This window comes from Felis catus, chromosome C1 (genome assembly GCF_018350175.1).
Source record: "Felis catus isolate Fca126 chromosome C1, F.catus_Fca126_mat1.0, whole genome shotgun sequence".
Taxonomy (NCBI): Eukaryota; Metazoa; Chordata; class Mammalia; order Carnivora; family Felidae; genus Felis; species Felis catus.
In genome coordinates this window covers 167,616,328-167,641,533 of record NC_058375.1, presented here as the reverse complement: position 1 = coordinate 167,641,533, position 25,206 = coordinate 167,616,328, and the positions used below count along the sequence as shown (strand labels likewise).

The window sequence follows — 25,206 nt, the reverse complement described above, 5'->3', positions numbered from 1 at the left end:
TCTCTCCTCATAACTGGACTAAGCTCTTGAATGCTCCTCTTGGAGCTACTCGAGAATCTTTTATGAGACTGTTGTCATGGGACATAATACCTCATTATTCATCCTCACAGAGTGATTTCAGAACAAAAATTGTTTTTTAATCTTTTTTTCTAATCTTAAATGTATAGAGTTGAGTTAATTTCTCTCCTCAAGTCCTAGCATGTTAACACTCATCGCTGGTTTGTGAGAGGCTCCTTTCTTGTGTTTATTTATTTCCCTTTATTCCCATTTCTTCCCCTCCACTCCCCAAATAGCCAAGCATTGTTGTGTGTTTGGCATGAGTACTTTTAAAATTACTCTAATATGCTATGAATGTGTTTACTATTTTAGTATACTTTACATTCCTCATCTGGGTCTTTGAGGCGAGAGGAGAGAAAAAGAAGGGAAGAGGTTGATAGATGCTTCAATGCTTGTTTTGAACGGACATTTGTGATAGAAAGGTGCTGTCTTTCAAAATGCTTAAAGTTCTATCTTAATTTTTCTTTGTGGTAGAATACCACATAAATTTTGGTTGTTGATGTAAACATAGTGTTCCAAGAATTCAAACCAACAAATCCAGTCTAGCCCAGGTAGTTGGAACCTATCATACATTGCCCCCTCTTGCCTGTCACTTTCACCACAATCCCTACTTACATAGGGATGGTTGATTGCCAGCTACCTATAATGCAAAAGCACCTTGTACCCACTTATGCATCTGAAAACATGAAATTGGTCTAAAGCCCAATAATGTCACCGGTAGATCAGGATTTGAGTGGCTGAACCCATTGCACACAGGCTGCTCTTTTCCTAAGTCTTTTCTGAGTGTAAATCAGAGTGATTTTAACAACTTCATAATTTTAAAATTAAGAATCTGAGAATAGTTGGAGGAATATACTTTATGAACATTTTATAGAATAAGTCTAGCAATTATGCTTAGCGGAAACAAATACATTTGGTTTTCCTTATTTTTCCAGTTTTCTCCTATAATAGAATTAAGTCAAAGTCAGTCATTTCTTTCAGGGGAAAGTAAGAAAATAAATACTTTAAATATCATTAAATGGAACATCAGAAGCAGCACAGATTTTTGGCAAAGAACAGTTTTCAGGATCAATTTTAAAACGGCAAAGACCATTTAAAAGAAAATCAATATGGAAAGAACAGGTAGTCAGAAGTGGCAATAAATTAAAAATTCAACAAAATCAACATACTTGTCATCAGACTCATAGTCTGCACATCTCTTTTCTGGGTCATCTTTGCCTGCCTTCTCTATTTCACATCAGTTCCAACTAACAGTGGGGTGATGACATAATGAACCTAGTGGTTTTTCTTTCATTTGGAACCTAGCAGGTTGGTATTACCCCCAGGAGCTTCAGGACACTGATTTTCAACAAGGCATTTTATCCTTTTCTCTCTGAGCAGTTTCTGATTTTGACTTACAATCAAAATCTGACAATATCAATTGTCCTGATATTCGAGTCCTCGTGGCCTGTTCTCATCATTGTCTTTTATATACCTGACCTTCTTCTCAGTAATTGGGTCATCTTCTGCCTGTGGTACCTTTGGGATTAATTTCTCCAACAGGGCTTGCAGGGTCATTGCCTGGCAGCCGTATCACACCCACTGAAGCTGTCAGTTTCGAATCTTGACCTGATGTTCTAAATTTTTAAGGGAGCCTTGGGAATTGCTATTTTCTTCTCATATTACTCTTAAGTACATTACACTTGCTGTGTGCTTTGACCCATGAGAATACAATCCCTTATCTAAAGCAGTCTTTGTTCCCTATTAGTGGCAGTACTTTGTAATAGGGCCTAACTACAAGGGTGAGATAAGAACCTGCCTAAGGGCCAGATAAAATTACCCATAGAAGGTACTGACTTTAAAACTACTGATGTCTCCATATTAACTGTTACCTAAGTGCACTGTTATGTGTGTGTCTACATTAGAGCATGGCATCTTCAATTATTCCAGCCTGAGTTTTAAAATATTATAACAGAAATAAAGAATGAAAATCACATTCTCAAAAGCTACACTTTCTGATGTGAAAAAGTAATCATCAGGGCTGGAATCCTTATAGGAAAGTTTATATTCTATTTTTGAATATCCACAGATGTTAAAATTCTGCATGTTCTGCACAACTAATATAACTTCTTTGACTTTTGAAAGAACAAATGATAAATGATACCTAAGCTTGGTTCCAGTGGATTAATTATAGTGCCATTCCTTTATCTGACAGTTGCTCAGGCTTCCACAGCAATTTGGCTTTCAGCTTTCAGAATGGTGATACAGATAAATCTCTAGTATCCTAATTTTGTAGGTGAAGTAAAGAGAGAAGTTGACTGGAGAAGCTGGATTGAGGTTATTTACTGCATGTGTGTTCTCCTCTAGAGTCTGAGCACAAGAAGGAAGCCTGAGCAGAACTGTCCTCCTGCCTCTGATAAGACTTTTTTTTTTTTATACTGGAATGGTCTCCAAGATATAGCCCGTTTTCTTTCAACAAGTTGCAGAGGCGGATGGTTCAGCACCATGGTCTTTAGGACTCTTGCCTTTTAACCTCATGCTAGCAGTTATAAGTGATTAATCTGCTACCTTTAATATATTTTTATTAAAGGGATATATACTTTCATATGTTTTTTGTTACTAATCTGTGCCCCTTCTTTTCAGCTTAAAGAAGTCCTTTTAACAATTCTTTTAAGGCCAGCTAAGTGGTGATGAACTCCTTTAGCTTTTGCTTATCTAGAAAACTCTTTTTCTCTCCTTCAGTTCTGAATAACTTTGCTGGACAGAGTATTCTTGATTAGATTTTTTTTTTTTTTTTTTCTTTCAGCACTTTGAATATATTGTGCTGCTCCCTTCTGGCCTGCAACGTTTCTGCTGAAAAATCTGCTTAGGGTCTTAATGGAGATTTTCTTGTGTGTAACAAGTTGGGTTTTTTCTTGCTACTTTTAAAATTCTCCTCTTGTCTTTAACTTTTGATATTTTAATTATAGTCTGTTTTGGTGTGGTTCTCTTTGGGTTCATCTTATTTGAAACTCTGTGGGCTTCCTGAATCTGGATATCTGCTTCTTTTCCCAGGTTAGGGAAATGTTAAGACATTCTTTCTTCAAATAAGTTTTCTGCTTCTTTCTCTCTCTTCTTCTTGTGGGACTCTTGTAATGCAAATGTTAGTCACCTTGATGATGTCCAAAAAGTCCCTTGACCTATTTTTACTTGTTTTTATTCTTTTTTTTCTTTTTGCTACTCTGATGAGTAAGTTCTTCTGCTCTTTGAGTTCACTGATCCTTTCTTCTGCTTCATCTAGTCTCCTATTGAAACCCTCTAGTATATTTTTCAGTTTAGTTATTGTATCCTTTAATTCCATTTTTTTCTGCTTGGAACTTTCTTATATTTTTTGTCCCTTTGTTGAAGTTCTCACTATGTTTATCTGTTCTTCTGAGTTCAGTGAGCATCTTTATGGCCATTACCTTGAACTCTTAGTCAGGCAAAATATTTATCTTCATTTCGTTATATTTTTTGAGGATTTTTTAATGTTTATTTATTTATTTTTGAGAGAGAACAGAGGAGGGGCAGAGAAGGAGAAAATCTCAAGCAGGCTCTGCACTGTCAGCACGGAGCCCTATGCAGGGCTTGAACCCACAAACCTTGAGATCATGACCTGAGCCGAAATCAAGAGTCAGACACTTAGTTGACTGAGATACCCAGGTGCCTCTCTGAGGTTTTTATCTTGTTCTTTAATTTGGAATATACTCCACTCTTTCTTTCTTTTGCTTGACTCTCAGTTTTGGTTTCTTTTTAAAAAAAATTTTTTTTAAATATTTATTTTTGAGAGAGAGATCGAGCAAGCAGGGGAGGGGCAGAGAGAGAGGAAGACAGAATCCGAAGAAGGCTTCAGGCTCTGAGCTGTCAGCACAGAGCCTGACGTGGGACTCGAACTCACAAACTGTGAGATCATGATCTGAGCTGAAGTTGGGCGGTTAACCAACTGAGCCACCCAGCTGCCCCTCAGTTTTGGTTTCTATGCATTAGCTAAAACAGCCACTTCTTCCTATATTGAAGGGCTGGCTTTGTGTAGATGAACTTTATTGTTCAACTCTGCCCTAGCTCTCAGTTGTCTCTCAAACTTCCATGATTATCCAAACAACCTATTTTTTTATTACTCCCAGTAGTTGAGGGTGTAGACCCCTATTAAAGGTGTCCACAGCACTGTTTCTCTTCTTTAGAACATTTGTTTCAGTTACATTTGATACATACCAGAGGGGGGAAAATTGACTTCTTGTTCATCAAATTTCAGGTAAATATAATCAATTTAAGAGCTCAGTAATTATTTTTTATATATTTGAGCTCTTATCAAAGTACGTATTGTCTAACTAGAATTCTGTGAGAACAATATGTGTATTTAAAAAGACTAGAAATAAACAAATTTGGTGAACTTTGAATGGTGGGAACATGGAGAATTTTCCTTCAATGATTTTTTTTCTCTTTGTATTTCCCAAAATTTCTAGAATAATCCATTACTTTTATAATGAGTAAAAAAAAAAACACAATAAATCTCAAAATGTATCTAGGTGGTATATAAAAAGACTATGACTAGAACAAAACTAGACTGTATAATATGGTCTCTGTAACTACAATTTTCCATGTAGCAAAAGTCAGAAAATGCCATTCTTGTTTGTAAACATTTTAAGATTACCTGAGAACTGAATGAACTGCGAGCATTACTTCCTTGAAGGGCTGATTGAGCTTCTGTGGGGCCATCTACTAAATTGCTCACATTTTCTTCCATGCCTAGAAGATGCAAAGGCCAGGAGAGCTTGTTTCTGCTTCACACAAAGACTTGGTTCTTGACCTGCTGCAGTGGTTCCAGGGTCTGATCAGGACAGTGTTCAAGGTGGCACTCCTGCCCTGGCAAGGCTGTGGGAAGAACAGGGTTGCAACATCTGCCCTTGCCCAGGTCTTCATGATTTGAAGTTTTCTCTGTCTTCAGAGACAGAGCCTTTACTTCACTCTCAGAAGATGAAAATAATTCCTAAATAGTATTTTCTTTTTTTTGTAGAAAGATTCATGTCCTAATGGAATTAAAGAAATAAAAACTAAATATAGTGCCTCAAGGTTATTTGTGTAAAATTAGGAAAGCTAGCACACCACAGAATTCTACAGAGATTAGAATTATAATCTGATTTCTATCTTAATATTATTAAACTGTTTACAAATATTTGTACCTCAAAATAAGCATATGTTTCCTCTGTATTTCTATAGCTAGTGCTAGATTTAGTTGTCAATCAATTTCTCTGTTTAACTGATTGAAAATTTTTAGTAATTGTTTTTTTTATCTAAAATTAACAGCTTTCATAATTAACATTGATTATGGCAACATTTTATTCTTGTAATAACAAACATACATTTTTTGAACCTGGACCACTTTCTTACACCATACACAAAGTCAAAATGGAAGAAAGACCTAAATGTAAGGGAGGAAGCCATCAAAATCCTCGAGGAGAAAGCAGGCAAAAACCTCTTTGACCTTGGCCGCGGCAGCTTCTCACACATCTCCAGAGGCAAGGGAAACAAAAGCAAAAATGAACTATTGGGACCTCATCAAAATAGAAACCTTCTGCACAGCGAAGGAAACAATCAGCAAAACTAAAAGGCAACTGACAGAATGGGAGAAGATATTTGCAAACGACGTATCAAGTAAAGAGTATCCAAAATCTATAAAGAACTGATCAAACTCAACACCCCAAAAAACAAATAATCCAGTGAAGAAATGGGCAAAAGACATGAATAGACACTTCTCCAGAGAAGACATCTAGATGGCCAAATGACACATGAAAAAATGCTCAACATCAATCACCATCAGGGAAATACAAATCAAAACCATGTTGAGATACCACCTCACACCTGTCAGAATGGCTAACATTAACAATTCAGGCAACAACAGATGTTAACGAGAATGTGGAGAAAGAGGATCTCTTTTGCACTGCTGGTGGGAATGCAAACTGGTGCAGCCACTCTGGAAAACAGTGTGCAGGTTCCTCAACAGTGTGCAGGTACCCTATGAGCCAGCAATTGCACTATCAGGTATTTATTCAAGGGATACAGGTATGCTGTTTTGAAGGGGCACATGCACCCCAATGTTTATAGCAGCACTATCACCAATAGCTGAAGTATGGATAGAGCCCAAATGTCCATTGATGGATGAATGGATAAAGAAGATGTGTGTGTGTGTGTGTGTGTGTGTGTGTGTGTGTGTGTGTGTGTATATATACATATACAGATTATAATTCTAATCTCTGTAGAATTCTGTGGTGTGCTAGCTTTCCTAATTTTACACAAATAACCTTGAGGCACTATATTTAGTTTTTATTTCTTTAATTCCATTAGGACATGAATCTTTCTACAAAAAAAAGAAAATACTATTTAGGAATTATTTTCCTAATATATACATATATATATGTATATATACACACACACACACATACACATCCAGACATACACACACACACACGCATATATATATATATATATATATGTATATATATACATATATACATATATATATATATATACATATACACACACACACACACACACACACACACACACACAGTGGAGTATTACTCGGCAATCAAAAAGAATGAAATCTTGCCATTTGCAACTACATGGATGGAACTAGAGAGTATTATGCTAAGTGAAATTAGAGAAATACAAATATGATATGACTTCACTCATATGAGGACTTTAAGATACAAAACAGATGAACATAAGGGAAGGGAAGCAAAAATAATATGAAAAACAGGGAGGGGTCAAAACATAAAAGACTCTTAAATATGAATAACAAACAGAGGGTTGCTGAAGGGGTTGTGGGAGGGGGGTGGGCTAAATGGGTAAGGCGCATTAAGGAATCTACTCCTGAAATCATTGTTGCACTATATGCTAACTAACTTGATATAAATTAAAAAATAAATTAAAATTAAAAAAACACATTTTTTTCTACTGGTAGAACCTCAATGTATTAAGCATATAAGTATATTTTCAATCCTAGTTTTAGCTGAAATGCACATAAATATTTGAAATTGATATTCTGACAGTAAGAACAAACTACATTTCCTGTTATCAATACTGACATTGTTATACTATATGTATATGTGGAAACTTGGACCATTCAGAAGATCAAAGGTACAAGAAAGACATTGATCTACATAGACATTCAACTGTTTGTCCTTCTTAAGGCCAAGACCAAATGAACTAGCAGATTTTGGCTGAAGCTGTACTTCACCTGAATTAATCATAGCAATTATTTTATTTTACCAATATGATGTATCTTCTAAGTGCTAACCATCTAATTGGTTTAGAATCTTATGATAATGGATTAGAATAGAATAACCTTGTTTTATTTACATTTAGGTAACTCAGATGCTCTAGTTTATTTACCTAATTCAAAATAGCTCAAATCTCTACCCTACTCAGTGCAAGAATTTCAATATTCTACCAACTTGCCCTTCTCATATACTTTTTTGAAACCCTAAGATATTCTAGACCAGTAGTTATTCAACATCTTAACTGGCTGCCTAGCTCTGGGCCACTGCATTTTTTTTTGTTGCTATTCATTAATATGCTAATATCCTTCAACCCTGTGCTGCAGTCTACCATGTATGGCTTTACCCCAGGTTGGCATTCCAGACTCTTGCAAAATTCCCACAGTAGTTAAAAGATCAGCTGTGATATTTGTATGATTTCATTAATAGCTTTGGGATTAAAAAAAAAAAAAAAAGAAACACAAGTGGAGAATCACACAGTTGTTATTAGATAGTTCCAGATGAGTTCATAGACCAAAGCTCTCCACAGGCATTCTCTATTTTACAGAGTCTTCTCTGCCCAGTATCAGGCCTACCTATCTGTTTCAGGGGTCAATTTATCTCCTAACAGAGAGAGTGTCTGGAACAAGTCTCTCATACTTGGATCACAGGTCCCTTGTTCCCCAAACCCAGAGACAGTCACAGGCTCATGCCTGTGTGTGTCTATAGTCTGTCCTCATCAATCTTTTGGTAAGAGTGACAATGGAAGAATGTCTTCCTTTTGTGATAATCGTATACCCATCCAGAGAGGTGTGGTTTTTCTTTAACTCCAAAGATAATTCAGAACAACATCAGTACTTTCCAAAGTTGAGTTTATTAATCTGGAATGACTCCAAACATGGGTCTTATACAGGATAGTCCAATTTGAGCTTCACCAATTCCGGTCATTTTTCTTTCTAAGGAAAGATGTGTTCACATCCTTCCTGTGGATTCCAATCTCCACTGATCTCTGGCAGGTATTTGCTTGAACAAGAAAATACATTCATCTCCTAGTATCTAACCAAAACTTTCGGGGACAATACAATTTAAATCCACTTACAGGAAAGAAATATTTTGCGAAAGAAAAGATAATTTGCAGAGATGCAGCCATGCCACAGAGAAGACAACCTTTTATATGATTATGAAAAGCAGATTAAGCTCTTTGGAGCCATATTATTTTCAGAGTCTCCATTATAGAACAGAGTCAATGCTTTACCTATACATCTTCACATAACCAAATGATTAAAAGATCTTCCAAGATGTTTTCTCCAAAACAAATGAGTGGTGTGTCCCCAAAACTGAATTCAAATCTTTTTCACAAGGGAAACAAACTGCAAAAAGCATTAAAATGTCAGTTTTTATTATTCTGTAATTAGTGTCAAAATCTCTTGGGATTCACATTAGACCAGAGCACCCTATTACAATCTATTTCACTAGCACTCAGCAAAGTGCCAGTAGGTGATCAGGAAAAAAAAAAAAATCTGAGACAGATGAACCGTCTAGTGACATCAAATACTAAGAAGTAATTTCAATCCAATGTAATAAAGCTAAAATGCTGTAGAAGTATGCTGAGTACTTTGGGGACTGTTAAACAAAGAATTCTCCATAGTCACTCTCACCAACAATGAGCAGCAGAATGATTGCTTCTTCTAGTTTATTTTAAGCTCTTTATTATATTCATTTATTTTATTCATTTCTTTAGGCACCATAGGAGCCAAAGATAGTGTGTTGTATATGGTCAGTGTCTAATAAATAATTGCCTAGTTGAATTGAACTAATTATAGCCTCCCATATGTGGATCCTATTATGAAATAAATACTGAAATATACCACAAAATGAACATACTCTACTGGCCTCTTAATTTTCCCAGATGCTCTGTATTTGGGGAAAGAGCGTTGTTTGTAGCCTGGTGCCCAAGGACTCAACTGTTTACCCTCTTTTGAAATAGGAGTTTAGGAGTCAGGACGAGACACTGGTAACATAGTGAACTGGTCAACAATCAGTGTCATAGTCCTAACTCTTCCCCATTTGTGTGTTTTTATCTTGTCTGACCTCCAAAGCTGAGAAGAATGATGTGAAAATGACCTTGCCTGTTGACTTTGTCACTGATGAGAATGCCAAGACTGGCCAAGCCACTGTGGCCTCTGGCATACCTGCTGGCTGGCTGGGCTTACATTGTTGTACCTGAGAGCAGCAAGAAGTATACTGAGACAGTTAGTTGCTGGGACTAAGCAGATTGTGTGGAATGGACCTGTGGGTGTATTTGAATGGGAAACTTTTGCCCAAGGAACTAAAGCCCTCATGGATGAGGTGGTGAAAGCCACTTCCAGGAGCCACATCACCATCAGAGGTGGTGGAGACACTGCTACTTGCTGTGTCAAATGGAACACAGAGGATAAAGTCAGCCATGTGAGCACTGGGAGAGGTGCCAGTTTAGAGCTCCTGGAAGGTAAACTCCTTCCTGGCATGAATGGTCTCAGCAGTGTTTAGTACTTTCCTGCCTTTTGATTACTGTGCACAGCCCCTAAGTCAACTTAGCACTTGTTGCATCTCTACTTGGCGTTAGCTAAAATCTTCCCCCATGGCAAGATTCAGCTAGTGGCCAAGAGATGCAGTGTCAGGAACCCTAAAACAGTTGCACAGCATCTAAGCTCCTTTTTACTGCACCCTGGATTTGCCTACATTCTTCAAGATCCCATTTGAATTTCTTAGTGACTAAACCATTGTGCACTTATTTATATGTTGGCTGTTAAAAGAAAATGAGCTGTGTTAGCTTCTCTTTTTGAAGTAGCTTATTCTGATTAGCTTTGCCATGGTTTACCACTCAGCATGGAAATAAGATGAAATTCTAATTGTAGGTAGGGAGACAAAATTGGTGATTTATTAAATAATAAAAGTACCCATTGAAACTTGGGAAAAAAAGAACCAAAATTGTTATTAGGCATCCTGGCTGTCCTTAGACCTCTGGCGAAACCCAAGATTGTTAAAAAGAGGACCAAGAAGTTCATCCAGCACCAGTCAGACCGATACATCAAAATTAAGTGAGGGGCGCCTGGGTGGCTCAGTTGGTTAAGCGGAGGACTTCAGCTCAGGCCATGATCTCATGGTCCGTGAGTTTGAGCCCCGTGTCGGGCTCTGTGCTGACAGCTCAGAGCCTGGAGCCTGTTTCAGATTCTGTATCTCCCTCTCTCTGACCCTCCCCCGTTCATGCTCTGTCTGTCTCTGTCTCAAAAATAAATAAACGCTAAAAAAAAAAAAACAAAACAAAATTAAGTGCAACTGGTGGAAACCCAGAGGCATTGACAATAGGGTGCACAGAAGATTCAAGGTCTAGATCTTGATGCCGACCATTGGTTACAGGAGCAACAAGAGAACAAAGCACATGCTTGCCTGGGGGCTGAAGATTACCCAGTGGCTTCCTCTATACCCAGCACTCCATTCTCTGTAAAAGTTGAGGAGGGAGCAGAGGTCATATCCATGTTGGCACAAATGTGCTCATGTTAGTATGTGACTTACTCCCCAGTAGAATTTGAACTCTTAATTTTGTTTTCAGTTAAGGGATGAAGGAGTTTTCCCTAAGTAATTGCAATTTTAGTTTGCAAATTAGTGGTTGTATTTTTTTCATTTTGGGCATGCATAGGTACTGCTGTTTTTAAAATCTCAAGGTGCAGACAGCTGTGTACTCAGCCCACTTATAAGCTGAAATTATTGGAAAACGACCTGTTATTGTGTTCACAACCCATGCTACACATCACACATGTACAGTCATTTATTCAGCATTCATTTATTCAGCAAATATTTATTAAGTGCCTACTTTGTACTAAACACAGTCTTAGATGCTGAGGATACAAAGACAAAGCACAGTCCTTATCCTCAAGGAACTTGAAATCTAGCAAGGAAGGAAAAGGTAAACTTTTCTGCAGCATTTATCACTCTGTTATAATTTCCTGTTTTCTCCTCTCTATTTCTTATTAGACTACAGGGTCCCTTCAGGCTGGCATCTGATCCACCCTGTTGACTGTTGTTTCCCTAGCATCAAGTGCTCTGCCTAGATAGTCAATAAACTTGAGTGATATTTACTATACAAATATAATAAAACTCTATAAGTAATTAAAATGCTAATATGAGAATTGGGTGCCAGGCTTGCTATACAAAAAAAAAAATGCTTCAGGAGAGTAGAAGAGACCCTTGCAAGAGGAGCATCATGAGGACTTCAAGAAAAATGAGGAGTGAGGAGAGGACCATCTTGGATTTGGCAATCAGGGAGTGTTTGAAGGGGCACATGCACCCCAATGTTTATAGCAACGCTATCAACAATAGCCAAAGTATGGAAAAAGCCCAAATGCCCATTGACTAGTGAATGGATAAAGATGTGTGTGTGTGTGTATGTGTGTGTGTGCGTACACACACACACATATACACACACACACATATTTGTGTATGTATATATATCATGGAATATTACTTAGTGATCAAAAAGAATGAAATCTTGCCATTTACAACAATGTGGATGGAACTAGAGTGTATTATGCAAAATGAGATAAGTCAGTCAGAGAAAGATAAATATATGATTTCATTCATATGTGGAATTTAAGGAACAAAACCTGTGAACATAGGCAAAGGGAAGGAAAAATAAAATAAAAACAGGAGGGAGGCAAACCATAAGACTCTTAAATACAGAGAACAAACTGAGGGTTGCTGGAGGGGAGGTGGCTGGGAGGATGAGCTAAATGGCTAATGGGCATTAAGGAGGGCACTTAATTGGGATGAGCACTGGGTGTTATATGTAAGTGATGAATCACTAAATTCTACCCCTGAAACCATTATTACACCATATGTTAACTAACTTGGATTTAACTTTAAAAAAAAGAAAGAAAATAAAAACTTTTTTCTTGTAGATATTGAGATGCACAGAGATTTCTAAGATAAAAGTGTTGTCTCAAGGGGCACCTGGGTGGCTCAGTTGGTTAAGTGTCCAACTTCAGCTCAGGTCATGATCTCACTGTTCGTGAGTTCGAGACCTGCATCAGGTTCTGTGCTGACAGCTCAGAGCCTGGAGCCTGCTTCTGATTCTGTGTCTCCCATTCTCTCGGCCCCTCCCCTGCTCACACTGTGTCTCTGTCTCTCTTAAAAATAAACAAACATTAAAAAAAAAGTGTCTCTTGCAATGGTCTCTTTCTAAAAAAAAAAAAAACAAATAACCCCAAAACTCCTGAAAAAAAGGAAGTGTTTATAGTGACTTTTCAAAGAGAATTACTAAATTTGGAAAAGGTTATGATCCAGATTGTTATAGGTTAAAGAATGAATGAGAAATGGATAAAACTGATTGACTTGAGTTGGAAAATGAGACAATAAATCCATGGGGTGGGGCAGGGCCTTACATACTTATGTAGAAGTGAGGAAATCTCTTCCCATGTTCTCTGTCTGGTGTGGCAGTTTTGTGTCAAAGAATGTATTTTCCACATGCATAATGGAGATATCTTACCTCTGAATTAGTTTCCTGATTTATCATAATTATTATAAAAAAATTCTATTTATTATAAAAAACAATTGGATAACTACACAGGAAAGTTGGGTATAAACTTTCCTGATGCATCACATCCTGGTCATTTAAAAGTCACTCCTTTAGATAGTCACTGACTATCCTATCAGCTTTTTTTTTTTTTTTTTAAGCAGCTTACTAACATTGCTTTTTTTTTTTTTTTTTTTCCAACGTTTATTTATTTTTGGGACAGAGAGAGACAGAGCATGAACGGGCGAGGGGCAGAGAGAGAGGGAGACAGAATCGGAAACAGGCTCCAGGCTCTGAGTCATCAGCCCAGAGCCCGACGCGGGGCTCGAACTCACGGACCGCGAGATCGTGACCTGGCTGAAGTCGGACGCTTAACGGACTGCGCCACCCAGGCGCCCCCATTGCTTTTTTTTTTTTTTAATGTTTGTTTATTTTTGAGACAGAGAGAGATTGAGCACGAGTGGATAAGGGGCAGATAGAGAGGGAGACATAGAATCTGAAGCAGCTCTAGGCTCTGAGCTGTCAGCACAGAGCCAAAAGCGGGACTCGAACCCATGAACCCTGAGATCATGACTTTAGCCCAAGTTGGAAGCTTAACCTACTTAGCCACTCAGGCACCCCTATCCTATCATATATTTTTCCCAAAAAGCAGCGACTCAAGGACCAAATATCTTATTCCTTGACCTGTTCCAAAATATCTTATTCTTTCATGGATGTTAAATGATTGGCCATCTAATCTGTTAAAATCATACAAAGAGAGCACAGAGTACCTGATCTAGTTCTGGCTTCTCTTACCTGCAGGTAAGTTTGCATGGCATTCCAAAGCAGAATGCTGCCTACTGCTCTACTTCAGAATGGATACCCCTGAAGATCCTTCTTCCCTATGCAAGTGAAACATGAAATTTAAGATAGTCTGATAAAAAAAAAAAAACAAACAAAAACCTTTAAAACATAAAATGAGATTTTTCATTCTTCTTCCACTTAAACTCACTTTTAGCTTCCCCCTAGCCAGAAAATTGACATTATAAATATCAGTGACACACATATTATAAGCCTAGAAATTATATCATCACAGGCCAAAAGTGTACATTGAGACTCTGCTATCTTGCCTCTCTATCATCTCTAGGTCTTTTTCTCAAGACCTCTGGAATGAAAGATATTCTGGTTGAAAGTGGCTCTTAAGAGGAGCTAAACATATTTTCCTCCTTGAGAGGAGGAAATTGTGAAGCCAGAGCCAGGGCTAATAAATTGGGACTTGGTGGACAGAATGTACCCTCTTCTCCCTAGAGTGGCCCATGAATGTGGTGTTGGAGGCTTATGGGATTATCTGTAAGTGAGAGTAACTCTGGGAGGAAGTAAAATAGGGATAAAGATTATGAAGGATGCTGGGATTCTGAAGGGTTTTACAGGAGAATTCTAATGTAGCTATTCATTTCATTTTAAAAGTTTCTTTTTAGTTAGAATATGTATATTTAAATAACTCTGAAGCATAATGTATTTCTAAGACAAATCGCAATCAGAAAATCACAGCTAAGCAGGATTTATCTTTTATAAGATAATACAAAGAAATCACTTTTTAGATTTCAAAACTAAAATGGAACATTTTGATGTATGTCCTTTTTCTGTGAAACATCATATGTTAATTAGCAAAATAGGCAAAGCCAGCCACCTCCAAGTTGAATTAAATTTTCAGATAAAAGTGTCATCGGTCCTCAGCTGAGTCAAGGATTTTGGTTGCTTGAATTGAAATATAGCACTTAGATTTCAGTGATTCAGTGGGTTGGTATCTGACCTATCCTTGCAAGGTTAGAAATGATGTTTGATTGTACTTATGTTTTACAATGGATTAGTTTTCCAGATAGGGCATAATATGTTAATGATGAGCTCATTTTAAAATTATTTATCTCTTTATCAATTAGTTCAGCTAATTCTTATAAATTTTAATATTTTGAGAGAACACAAAGTAGTATATTTGAACATAACTTTTATGTGGCACTGATATTTTCTAAAGTTTTATAAGAAAAATGGTTTTGTGAAACCATAATGCTTTGGATTTAGGGGATAAAAGCAAAAATATTGATGTATTTGCAGTTAAATCCTATTTTAATTATAACAATTATTTTCTGCAACTCACCTATGGAAATTGCTTAAACCTCATTTATGTATAATTTGAATAAATTTTATAATAAATTTTGTGAAATGGGGTTCCTTAAAATGGTGGCATCTGGATAAAATACTTATGGGACACACAGGTTTTACATATTGAAATTAGCAATTTTCTGACAACTCGTTGAAGGTTAGGACTTAGCCTATGGTATAATACATAATGGCACTTTGCAATAGGGTGTATGAGCATAAATAAGGTGTTCTTTTTGGCACACTGTATACATAGAATCAACCTCTATCTTTATGGTCATAGCCTGTGCTATAATTCATTTTCTGAATTTTAAACATTTAATAGGTAAATACTCCAAATACAGAATAGTCTGTAGCTCGTCGTTCCTTTTCATACAGCTCTAAGTCACCATGGATCAACAGAATAGCTTAGAGCCAATGTCATTCCACCATAGACAGAAGTCCCTCATAAACCACAATCCTTTCTTTATTTGAATTCTTCATTCCTCATAGCACAGTACTCTTCACCTCAGCCAATCTGAAGTGTGTGTGGGGTGGGGGGGTTAGGGGCAGTCTTGTGGGACTGAGCCCTTAACCTGTGTGATCTGATGCTCTCTCTGGGTATATAGTGTCAAAATTGAGTTACATTGAAGGACACCCAGCTGGTGTCACAGAGAATTGCTGGGCTTGGGGAAAAACTTCCATATATTTGGTGACCAGAAGTGTCAGAAGTGAGGTGTTCTGTTCAACTAGTAAAGTGACTTTCCTTAGGAAAAAGGAACTGGGAAAAATCCAAGGTTTTCTAATTAAGTATGAAAATGCTTGTAATAGTGGTCTTAAATAAAATGAAAAAATAACGTATGTTAAAGTGGGACTGAGCAAAATAAAAAGCCAAGGCCATCTTTATCACCCAAGGACCTTGAGGTACTGAAAAGTCTCCTTTAAAATCTTCATTTAAGTTATACTCTATCAGTATGCCCTTATCTAACTACACGAAGAAAAAAAATCAGTACTTTAAAATTATATCTTAGTCTACTCTACTCTTTTTCTAATTTTCAATTATTAGCTTACCATTTATTGTATTTATTTTATTTTTTATTTCAGATGTTCTGCATTTCAACCTCATCAAAAATTAAATTGATATTTATGGGCTAATCTGGAAACCTAAATACAATTTGTTTCACTACAACTGTAAGAAAGCATGTTCAAATTCCCATTGGCTGACTTATAAAGGGGCTTTTGGAACACAACCTAATGTAAGTTGCAGACATACTATGTTTTAATCTTTGTTATTCAGCTCCTCCCCTGGTTAGGGTATGTGACTGTTGGCAGGTGCGCATGTATTATATATACTTTTGTGTCTATACATACCCTTTTTCACAGTTCCGGGTTCATAATATTTATTCTTTCCTCCAAAAGGTATTTAAGTGCCTGTTATTTAAACAGTACAGTTCTAGGCCTAGGGGACATCAGAAATGAAGTTACTTCCCTCATAGATCAAATTGCACAACTATGTATGAAATGCATACATATGCTCTGAAGGGCGGTCACTATATGAGCTGAAAACCGGGTCTGATGGGTTGCCTGGAGATGGTATTCTTCCAGCTAAGATTAAGCGGTGGGCAGGAGTTAAAAGGGCAAAGGAATTGAGAGATGGAAGGAGGGTGGGTCAGGAATAAAGTAGGAAGCACTACAGACAGAAAAAAATGTCCAAAGACCATATTTGTTCAATCAGTTAGCTGTGATGACTTTTTCAAAGAGCATCCATTGAGCAGCTGGGAGACTTATAGCTGAAGCCATATCATGAAAATTAATTGTAATCATACTAGAAAATCAGAAAGCATATATTTTGCAAGCACTTGTACTTTTTTTAAATTTCAGGTATGAAGTACTCATTAAGCCCTAACAACTACCCTGAAGATGGTATTATGAATATGGCAACTTTTCTACGGGGCTTTGAAGAAAAGGGGTTAAAGAATGACAGGCCTGAGGACCAGTTGAGTAAAGAGAAAAAGAAAATTCTGTTCTCCTTCTGTGAGGTGTGCAACATCCAGCTGAACTCCGCAGCCCAGGCCCAGGTCCATTACAACGGTAAATCCCACCGCAAACGAGTCAAGCAGCTGAGTGATGGGCAGCCCCCACCACCAGCCCAGGGCTCTGGGCAGCTGCTGGCCAGCCCCAGCACCAACACCAGCGCAGGTAGGTGGAAAGGCCCAGGGGTTCCATGTGCTATTGGGAGAGATGCCGCTGTTCTAGAAAGTGAAGGATTTAGAACAAGACCTCTTTCACCATGAAACTACCACCACAATAACCTGTATTCTTTTCCCCACAGGTAATTCCAAGAGCTGTTTGTTACTTCTCAGTGAGTGTGTGTGTGTGTGTGTGTGTGTGTGTGTGTGTGTGTGTGTGTGTATAAAATTCATATATATTAGATACAAACATTACACACACTCACACACACTTTGTGTATTGGATTGTAGACTTGGTCCTTATTCCCATAGTGTGTGAACATTTCCTAATGTATTTTGAAATGTGTTTAAAATAGATCAGTGATGTCAGTTTTTTGTTCCCCTTCTCTGCAAAATTAGGCTTTCTTGGGTTTCCTTCATCTGCTTTCTGTAGGGTAGCGTACTACTTGATAGTACATAAAAAGCTACAGCTTTATTTATAACATCCCGTGGTGCAGAAAAGGAGCATTAATCTTGAGTGTGAGACATGTTATATTCTTTTAGGGAGCTGGCAGCAACATGCCAGTGGTGTTCTAACAATAGGAACAGGCATTGCCAAAACCAACAAGGCTTACCTCTGAGCTCTGGCCTACTGCAAGCACCTTCTTGCCTCACCTCTTACCTCTCACCCTGTCCTGTAGGTTGGGTAGAGGCAGAAGCTTAGGAATTTTCACATTTCCCGCATCTGTCCTGAATCTGAGAAACGTTCTTTCAAATCCTTTATCTTAGGCAGCCCTTCCTCTTCCACACTGCTGGTCATTGGGTATCTTCACTCGGACACAACTAAAGAAAATGTGAAATTTACTCTTATCCGTGGTGAAGATCTGCACAAAAACGGGGCCTCCTACCCAGGTTTATGAGGGAGGTCAAGATAAGCTTCCTCGTAAGTGGAAGAGCTCCACATTCCATTCCAGCAAACTGTTCGTTCACCCTGCAGTGTTGATGATGCAGAGCAGCCGTTGGGTGGGATTCACTTGGTGCTCTTACATGGTTTCTTACTTTGTGAAGTTATGCTGTGATCCGTATTCAGCTCCACTGAATGTTGTGTGTGTGCTATAAAGACATAATTTTTATGTTTAAAGCTGAACCTAACTACTTCTTTATACTTCTTGAATTTCATTAAATTATTTTCCCCAGTCAATACTTAGTGTGCGGTGAGAGAACTTAAAGGAACTTTGAGGATATGACACACACATTCATGATGATAGTGGAAAATTACTTTTCCATTTTGTCTTTATTTATTATGATGATAATATAAGTATTAGATGCATTAATATATCTGTATTCGCATATTGAAATAGAGTTGGTGTCAGGTTGAAAACCGATTTATTGTCTTATATCTGAGTCAGAGAGCAAATAGCCCTGAGTAAAGATTTGAATCCTGTCTGTTAGAACCCAAACATCTATGCCTAGATTGAGGTAACCTGTGACTTCTAATTAGTGATATTAGTAGCTAACATTAACTGATCATATTTTATGGGACATGTTTTGGTCCTTTATAGGAATTTTCTCCTTTAATCTTTTCATCAACCTTGAAGTAGTTACTACGATTATCCCCAATTTTCAGACTAGGAATGGAGAGGAAATAATTTGGCATGGAAATGGAAGATGGAGAGTTCCAATTGGAGAGTTCCAATTTAATTAATTAGCAGTGAAGCTGTTATTCTTTGTCACTACTTTGCTGCCATTTTCTGCCGTGCAGTAACACTCAGGTTAATGTCAGACCAATGTGTTTGGTCTATTTGTGGTCACAAATGGTTGCTATCATGTGGCATACTATCTCACTTTGATGGGTTTTGAAATTAGGCATGTAAAGCTCCAACTCATGAGTTTCTCCATGCTAATGAAATTAGCTGACATGAATAAATTTAGCTAAGACATACCCAGGATATTATGGATGTATTCTATTAGTAAAACATAGTTCATCATCTAATATAAGACAATATTAGTATATGGGAAGATGGGTAAGAAAATGAGTCAGCTTTTCAAGTTTTACATTAGATATAAAGGGCAATTTTCATATACTGATAATATAGTCAATTATCCATTGTCAGAAGATGGGTTTAGCATATGATGAAGACAAGTCAGTTAATGTCTGGAAGTGGTTAACATTAATCCTCCCATTTGAAAAAATAGTAGGTATAACAATATCTTTCTCTCTTTGAAACAGAAATTAAACATAGATGTGTGTACAAAGATTCTCATGGCACGATTTATAATTCCAAAATATTAGGTGTATCCTGAATGTCCAATAGAAGAAAGGTTACATACGTTATAGTACATTTATAAGATGAATGATAGAAACTATAGGCATTAAAAATTATATTTGGGAGGCACCTGGGTGGCTTGGTCAGTTAAGCATCTGATTTGATTTCAGTTCAGGTCATGATCTAACGGTTTGTGAGTTCGAGCCCCGTGTCGGGCTCCACATTAAGAATGTGGAGCCTTCTTGGGATTTTCTCTCTCCCTCTCTCTCTGCCCCTCCCCTGCTCTCACCCTCACTCTCAAAATAAATAAACATTAAGAAATTATATATATATATATATATATATATATATATATAATTTTTTAAAGAAATTATATTTCTGAAGAATACCTAATGACAAGAGAATCTGTCCACGATCTCATGCTAAGTGAAACAGCAGGCACTAAAGTGGACTGTGCCTTAGTGCTGTGTGTGTGCCTGTACACTTGTCTACTATTTAGAGTCTCAACTCACTGAGGAACAAGCCTGTCATGCTTTTATTTTTTCCAGTCACTTTCTTTAGTTTTGATCTATCAAACATCTGTTTCCTGCTGGATAGCAGTTCCCTTAACACTTTCTCAGCCCATAACTTCTCACTTTTGAATATTCAGAAGTATTCTGACTTGAATGATTCAGCTCTATTTATATAAAAAAAAAATCCATGTCAGAGTTGGATTAAGATTTGGCTAGATAGATCCTGGAGTTTAGAATGGAGCATGGGATACAGTTAGCCTCCAGCCTCCCATGCTTTGGCCTGCCCTTCTCCCTAGGTAGGGATAGATGGGTGGAGGTGGCCTTACCTAACAGCCTTGGCAAGGTTGCAGTGCTGTTCTTGGTAGGGGATTACTATTCTGTTTGTGTCTGTGGGTCACAAGTGCTCCTAATGGCCCCTCTGGATGAAGAACTCCCCCAAAGTATCCCTTAGGCATTGGGAATCCCTGAAATTTAGTTGCATCTCCTGGCTTACCCCCACATTGTAGCAAAAGACTCCATTACTCAATTGTGTGTGCTTTTTTCTCCCACATTGTGGCAGTCCTGGTGAGATTGTGTCCTCTCTTCTTATCTAGGTACTTATCAACTCTTAGGGCTTGAGGGAATGTGCAAAATACATCTGACAACTAACATTCCTCTTCAAAACCTGGAGCTCCTGGGGCACAGGCAGGTAGAAGTGGAGTGGGGTGTGGGGGACTCCACATTTTTCTTGCCTGCTCAGGTAGCACAGGGGAGACTTGGAAGTCCACTGACAAAGAAGACACATAATCAAGGAACAAAGAGTCACTCTCCCTTTTCGTCCATTGCTTGGCTTTGGGGAGTGTTGTGGGCTAAATTTTGTCCCTCTGGAAAAAAAAAAAAAGATATGTTGGAATCCTAATCATCAGCACTTCAGAATTTGTAAGATTGGGACTTTGCAAAGTAAATTAAAATGAAGTTTTTAGGGTTAGGTTGACCCTAATTCAATATGACTGATATCCTTGTAAAAAGGGGAAATTTGGACTTACAGATATACAAAAAGAAATGATGTAAAGAGACACAGGGAGAAGACAGCCGTCTACAAATCAAGGAGAGAGATCTGAAATTAGTCCTTCTCTCAAAGTTTCCGGAAAGAACCAACCCTGCCACACTTTAAACCTGGACTGCCTGAACTGTGAGATGATGTATCTCTATTGTTAGCCCACTCAGTTTGTGGTGCTTTTGTTACAGCAGCCCTAACAGACTGGTACACAGAGGAAAGTGGTAGCTCATCTTCCCCACAAAGGAGAAGGGATGTTATAGTAGAGGTAGCCTTCCCAAGATCTGTCTGTTTCAGAGGTAACTTTGCCTCCTGTCAGTCAGTCTCATTATAGTGTAGGGGTTGGCAGTGGGTGAGCATGGGGTCCACAGTGTGGTGGTTGAGACTTAAGCCATTTCTCTGGGTAAGAAGTGACTAACCCCTAACCACGGACAGTTCTTTCACTAAACTTAGAATTCAAACCATTAAATCTCAGATTCCGGAAGAATAGGAAGACTCTTAGAGTGCAGCTAAAACCATTTGTGTGTGTGTGTGTGTGTGTGTGTGTGTGTGTGTGTGTGTGTGTGAGAATGTACCAATGTAGTTTTTTTTCCTGAGCGAGGAAATCATTATGAGTAGTAGCAAGATCCCTTTCCCAACACTGTCGTTGGTCAAATATTGTAAGAACACTCTGGCTACATAAGGGAGAAACAGGTAATGCGAAGAGAGCTTAGATAACTTAGTCTTCATGGGAAGGATCCTTACTCCTTTCCCCATCTAGTCCCAAGGGGTGGGTGGAAATAACAGAAACCACAGATTAGTCTTGGATCCAGACAAAGTAGTCTGATGCCTCAGAGGGTCCAGAGAGACAGTAAGACAATGGTATTTCTGGCCCCTAGCAAGGGGCAAATAGAACTGAAGCATTCTTCTGATTTCCTATGGGCTTAGTGAGCACACAGGCTCCTGAGTGAACCTGGGAACTACAGAGGGGCATCTGAGAAGAGCAGGGATGCAGTTTTTCCTGCAGCCTGGATGAGACCCAGGAAGAGACAATGTTTAAATCTGAGGACAGGAAAAAATTATGTCCCAGGTCAAAGGCAGTCAGGCAGGAAGAATTCCTTCTTACTCAGGGAGGATCAGCCTTTTGTTCTATTCAGGCCTGCAACTGACTGGATGAGGCCTGCCCACATTAGGGAGAACAATCTGCTTTACTCAGTTTATATATTTAAATGTGAGACCAATCCAAAATTCACAGAAGCACCCAAAATAACATTTGACCAAATATCTGGACACCACATAGCCCAGTCAGGGTTTGACACATAAAATTAATCCTCACACTGTCATTTTCCTAAATTGTATAAATCGTATTTGATGATTAAAACAAAAATTATAACTCATCAAAAATCATACTCAAGACAATGATATTTAAAAGTAGGGAAATGTAAGGGACCCAAATGTAAGTAAGATATCTATATTTCATTTGAAGTATTTAAATGGTAATGCCAAGAGATTGTGATAAGTATGTATATTGTAATATCTACAACAACTATTCTGAAAGCTTTATAAAGATACACAATCAAAAAGAATATAAGTAAATCAAGATGGAGTACTACAAAAACTTTCAAGTAACTCCCAGAACAAGAAAAGATAAACATAGAAATGAGAACCAGAGGAAACAAATAATAAATGGGACACTGAATAACGTATTAACAATTACCTTACGTGTAAATGGTCCAAATATAATAAGCAAAAGACAGAGACTTTCAGAGAAGATTGAAAAAATTACCCAGTTATATGCTGCCAACAAGAAACTCACTGTATAATGATATAGGTAGGTGGAAAGTAAAAATATGGAAAAGAATATGTCATGCAAACAGTAATAAAAATTAAAAAGGCGTGAGTATCTATTAATTTATGGTAAGATAGACTTCAGAACAAGGAATGTTATTAGAGACAAAGAGAGACATTGTATTATGATAAAAGGTTCAGTCCACCAGGAAGACATGATGATTCTAAATGTTCATGTACCAGTTATGGCTGAAGACTACAGCAATTCTCTCTCTATAATAGAATTACTAGACCAAAAAATCATCAAGGATATAGAAAATCTGAACAATATCATAAGGCATCAGGATTTAACTAATTTATTTAGAACTCCACCCCTCAACAGTAGAACATGTATTTTTTTCAAGTGCCCATGGAACATTCACTGTGATACCATATTCAGGCCATAAGACAAACCTTAACACATTTAAAGGAATTATAGTCATACACAGTATGATTACAATATGTCTCTGACCATAATGAAATTAAACTAGAAATTGATAATAGAAAACCAACAGGAAAATAGCATATCTCTTAATCCATGAATCAAAGAGTAAAACTCAAAGGAAATAAAAAAATACATAGAGTAGATGAAAATGGAAAAATGACATATCAAATTATGTGGGAAGTAACTAAAACAGTGCTGAGAAGAAAATTTATACCATTAAATGCTTATATTTGAAATGAGAAAAGGTCTCCCAATAAATAAGTCTCTGCATTAAGAAGCTAGAAGAGAAAAAGTAAACCTAAAACAAGCAGAAGGAAGAAAATAACAGTGCAGAGATATCTGAAGTTGAAAACAGAAAAACAATAGAGAAAAATTAATGAAACAAAAAGCTGTTTCTTTGGGGGAAAAAAAATCAATGAAATTTATAAGCCCCTAGCAATACTGACAAAGATTAAAAAGAAAGAAGACACAAACAATATAGGTGATATTACGATAGAACTTGCATCAATTAAAAAAGTAATAAGAAAATACTACAAACTACATTCAGAAATTTGGTAACTTAGAAGAATGCATTATAAAGCTTCCCCCAAAAGAACTTTCTAGATCCACAGGATTTTACTAGAGAATTGTGCCATGCATTTAAAGAGCACCAATTTTGGGGCACCTGGATGGCTCAGTCGGTTAAGCCTGATTTTGGGTCAGGACATGATCTCATGGTTCATGAATTTGAGCCCCACATTAGGCACTGCTGACAGTGTGGAACCTGCTTGGAATTCTCTCTCCCCCCCCCCCCACCCTTCTGCTCATGCTCTCTCTTTCAAAATAAATAAAACTACAAAAAAAAGGTTTAAAGAACACCAATTTTATCATTTCTTCCAGGAAATAGAAGAGGAGGAAAGACTCTCCAACTAACTTTATGAGGTTATTATTACCCTGATACCAAAATCAGATGAAGACAATATATTAAAAAAAAAAAAAAGCTACAGACTAATCTCTCATGAACTTAGACTCAAATTCTCAATAAAATATAAACAAACCAAACCCAGTAATGTATGAAAAGAATTTTACACCATGACCAAGTTAGATTTAGTCCAGATTTGTAAGACTGGTTCAACAATTTGAGAATCAGTAGTATAAAACATCATATCAACAGCTAAAGAAGAAAAATCATATGATCATATCAATTGACAAAGTAAAAGAATTTGAGAAAACTCAACACTCATTTAAGATAAAAACTCTCAGCAAGTTAGGAATAGAGAGAAATTACCTCAGTTTAATAAAGAGCACTACAAAAAGCCAATAGCTAGCATCATACTTAATGGTGAAAGACTGAATGCTTTACCCTAACTAAGATCAAGAGCAAGATAAGGGTGAACAACCTAGAAGAACTGGATAAATCCCTAGAAACTTACAATCTTCCAAAATCAAATCCGGAAGAAATAAAGTATTTGAACAGGCAAATTACTGGCAGTGAAATTGAATCAGTAATCAAAAAGCTCCCAACAAGCAAAGGTCCAGGACCAGCTGGCTTCACAGGTGAATTCTACCAAACATTTAAAGAACAGTTAATATTTAATCTTCTCAAACTATTACAAAACATTGAAGAGGAAGGAAAACTTTCAAATTCGTCCTATGAGACATGCATTATCCTGATACCAAAACCAGATAAACACACTACAAAAAAAAGAGAGCTACGGCCAATATCTCTGATGAACATAGATGCAAAAATCCTCAACAAAATGTTAGCAAAATGAATCCAACAATATATATTTTAAAAAATCATTCACCATGACCAAGTGGGATTTATTCCTGGGTTGCAAGACTGGTTCAATATTTGCAAATGTAATCAATATGATACATCACATCAAAAAGAGAAAATATTAAAAAATTATGATTATTTCAGTAAATGCAGAAAAAGTATTTGACAATGTACAACATCCATTCATAATAAAAGCCTTCAATAAAATAGGGTTAGAGAGAACATACCTCAACACAA

General features: G+C 37.3%; 1 protein-coding gene across 4 annotated transcripts in view; it reads left to right on the top strand.

Annotated features, from left to right (window-relative positions):
* ZNF385B (zinc finger protein 385B) overlaps positions 1–25,206 on the top strand; it is a 406,146-nt gene that overhangs the window by 71,974 nt on the left and 308,966 nt on the right. For all 4 annotated transcript variants that reach the window (XM_023259514.2, XM_045034079.1, XM_045034080.1 and 1 more), the window contains 2 exons: positions 16,081–16,232; positions 16,858–17,175. In XM_023259514.2, the coding sequence (XP_023115282.1) occupies positions 16,860–17,175 (316 nt within the window). In that variant the 5' untranslated portion in view covers positions 16,081–16,232; positions 16,858–16,859. Of the gene's footprint in view, positions 1–16,080; positions 16,233–16,857; positions 17,176–25,206 lie in introns of those variants that run through there.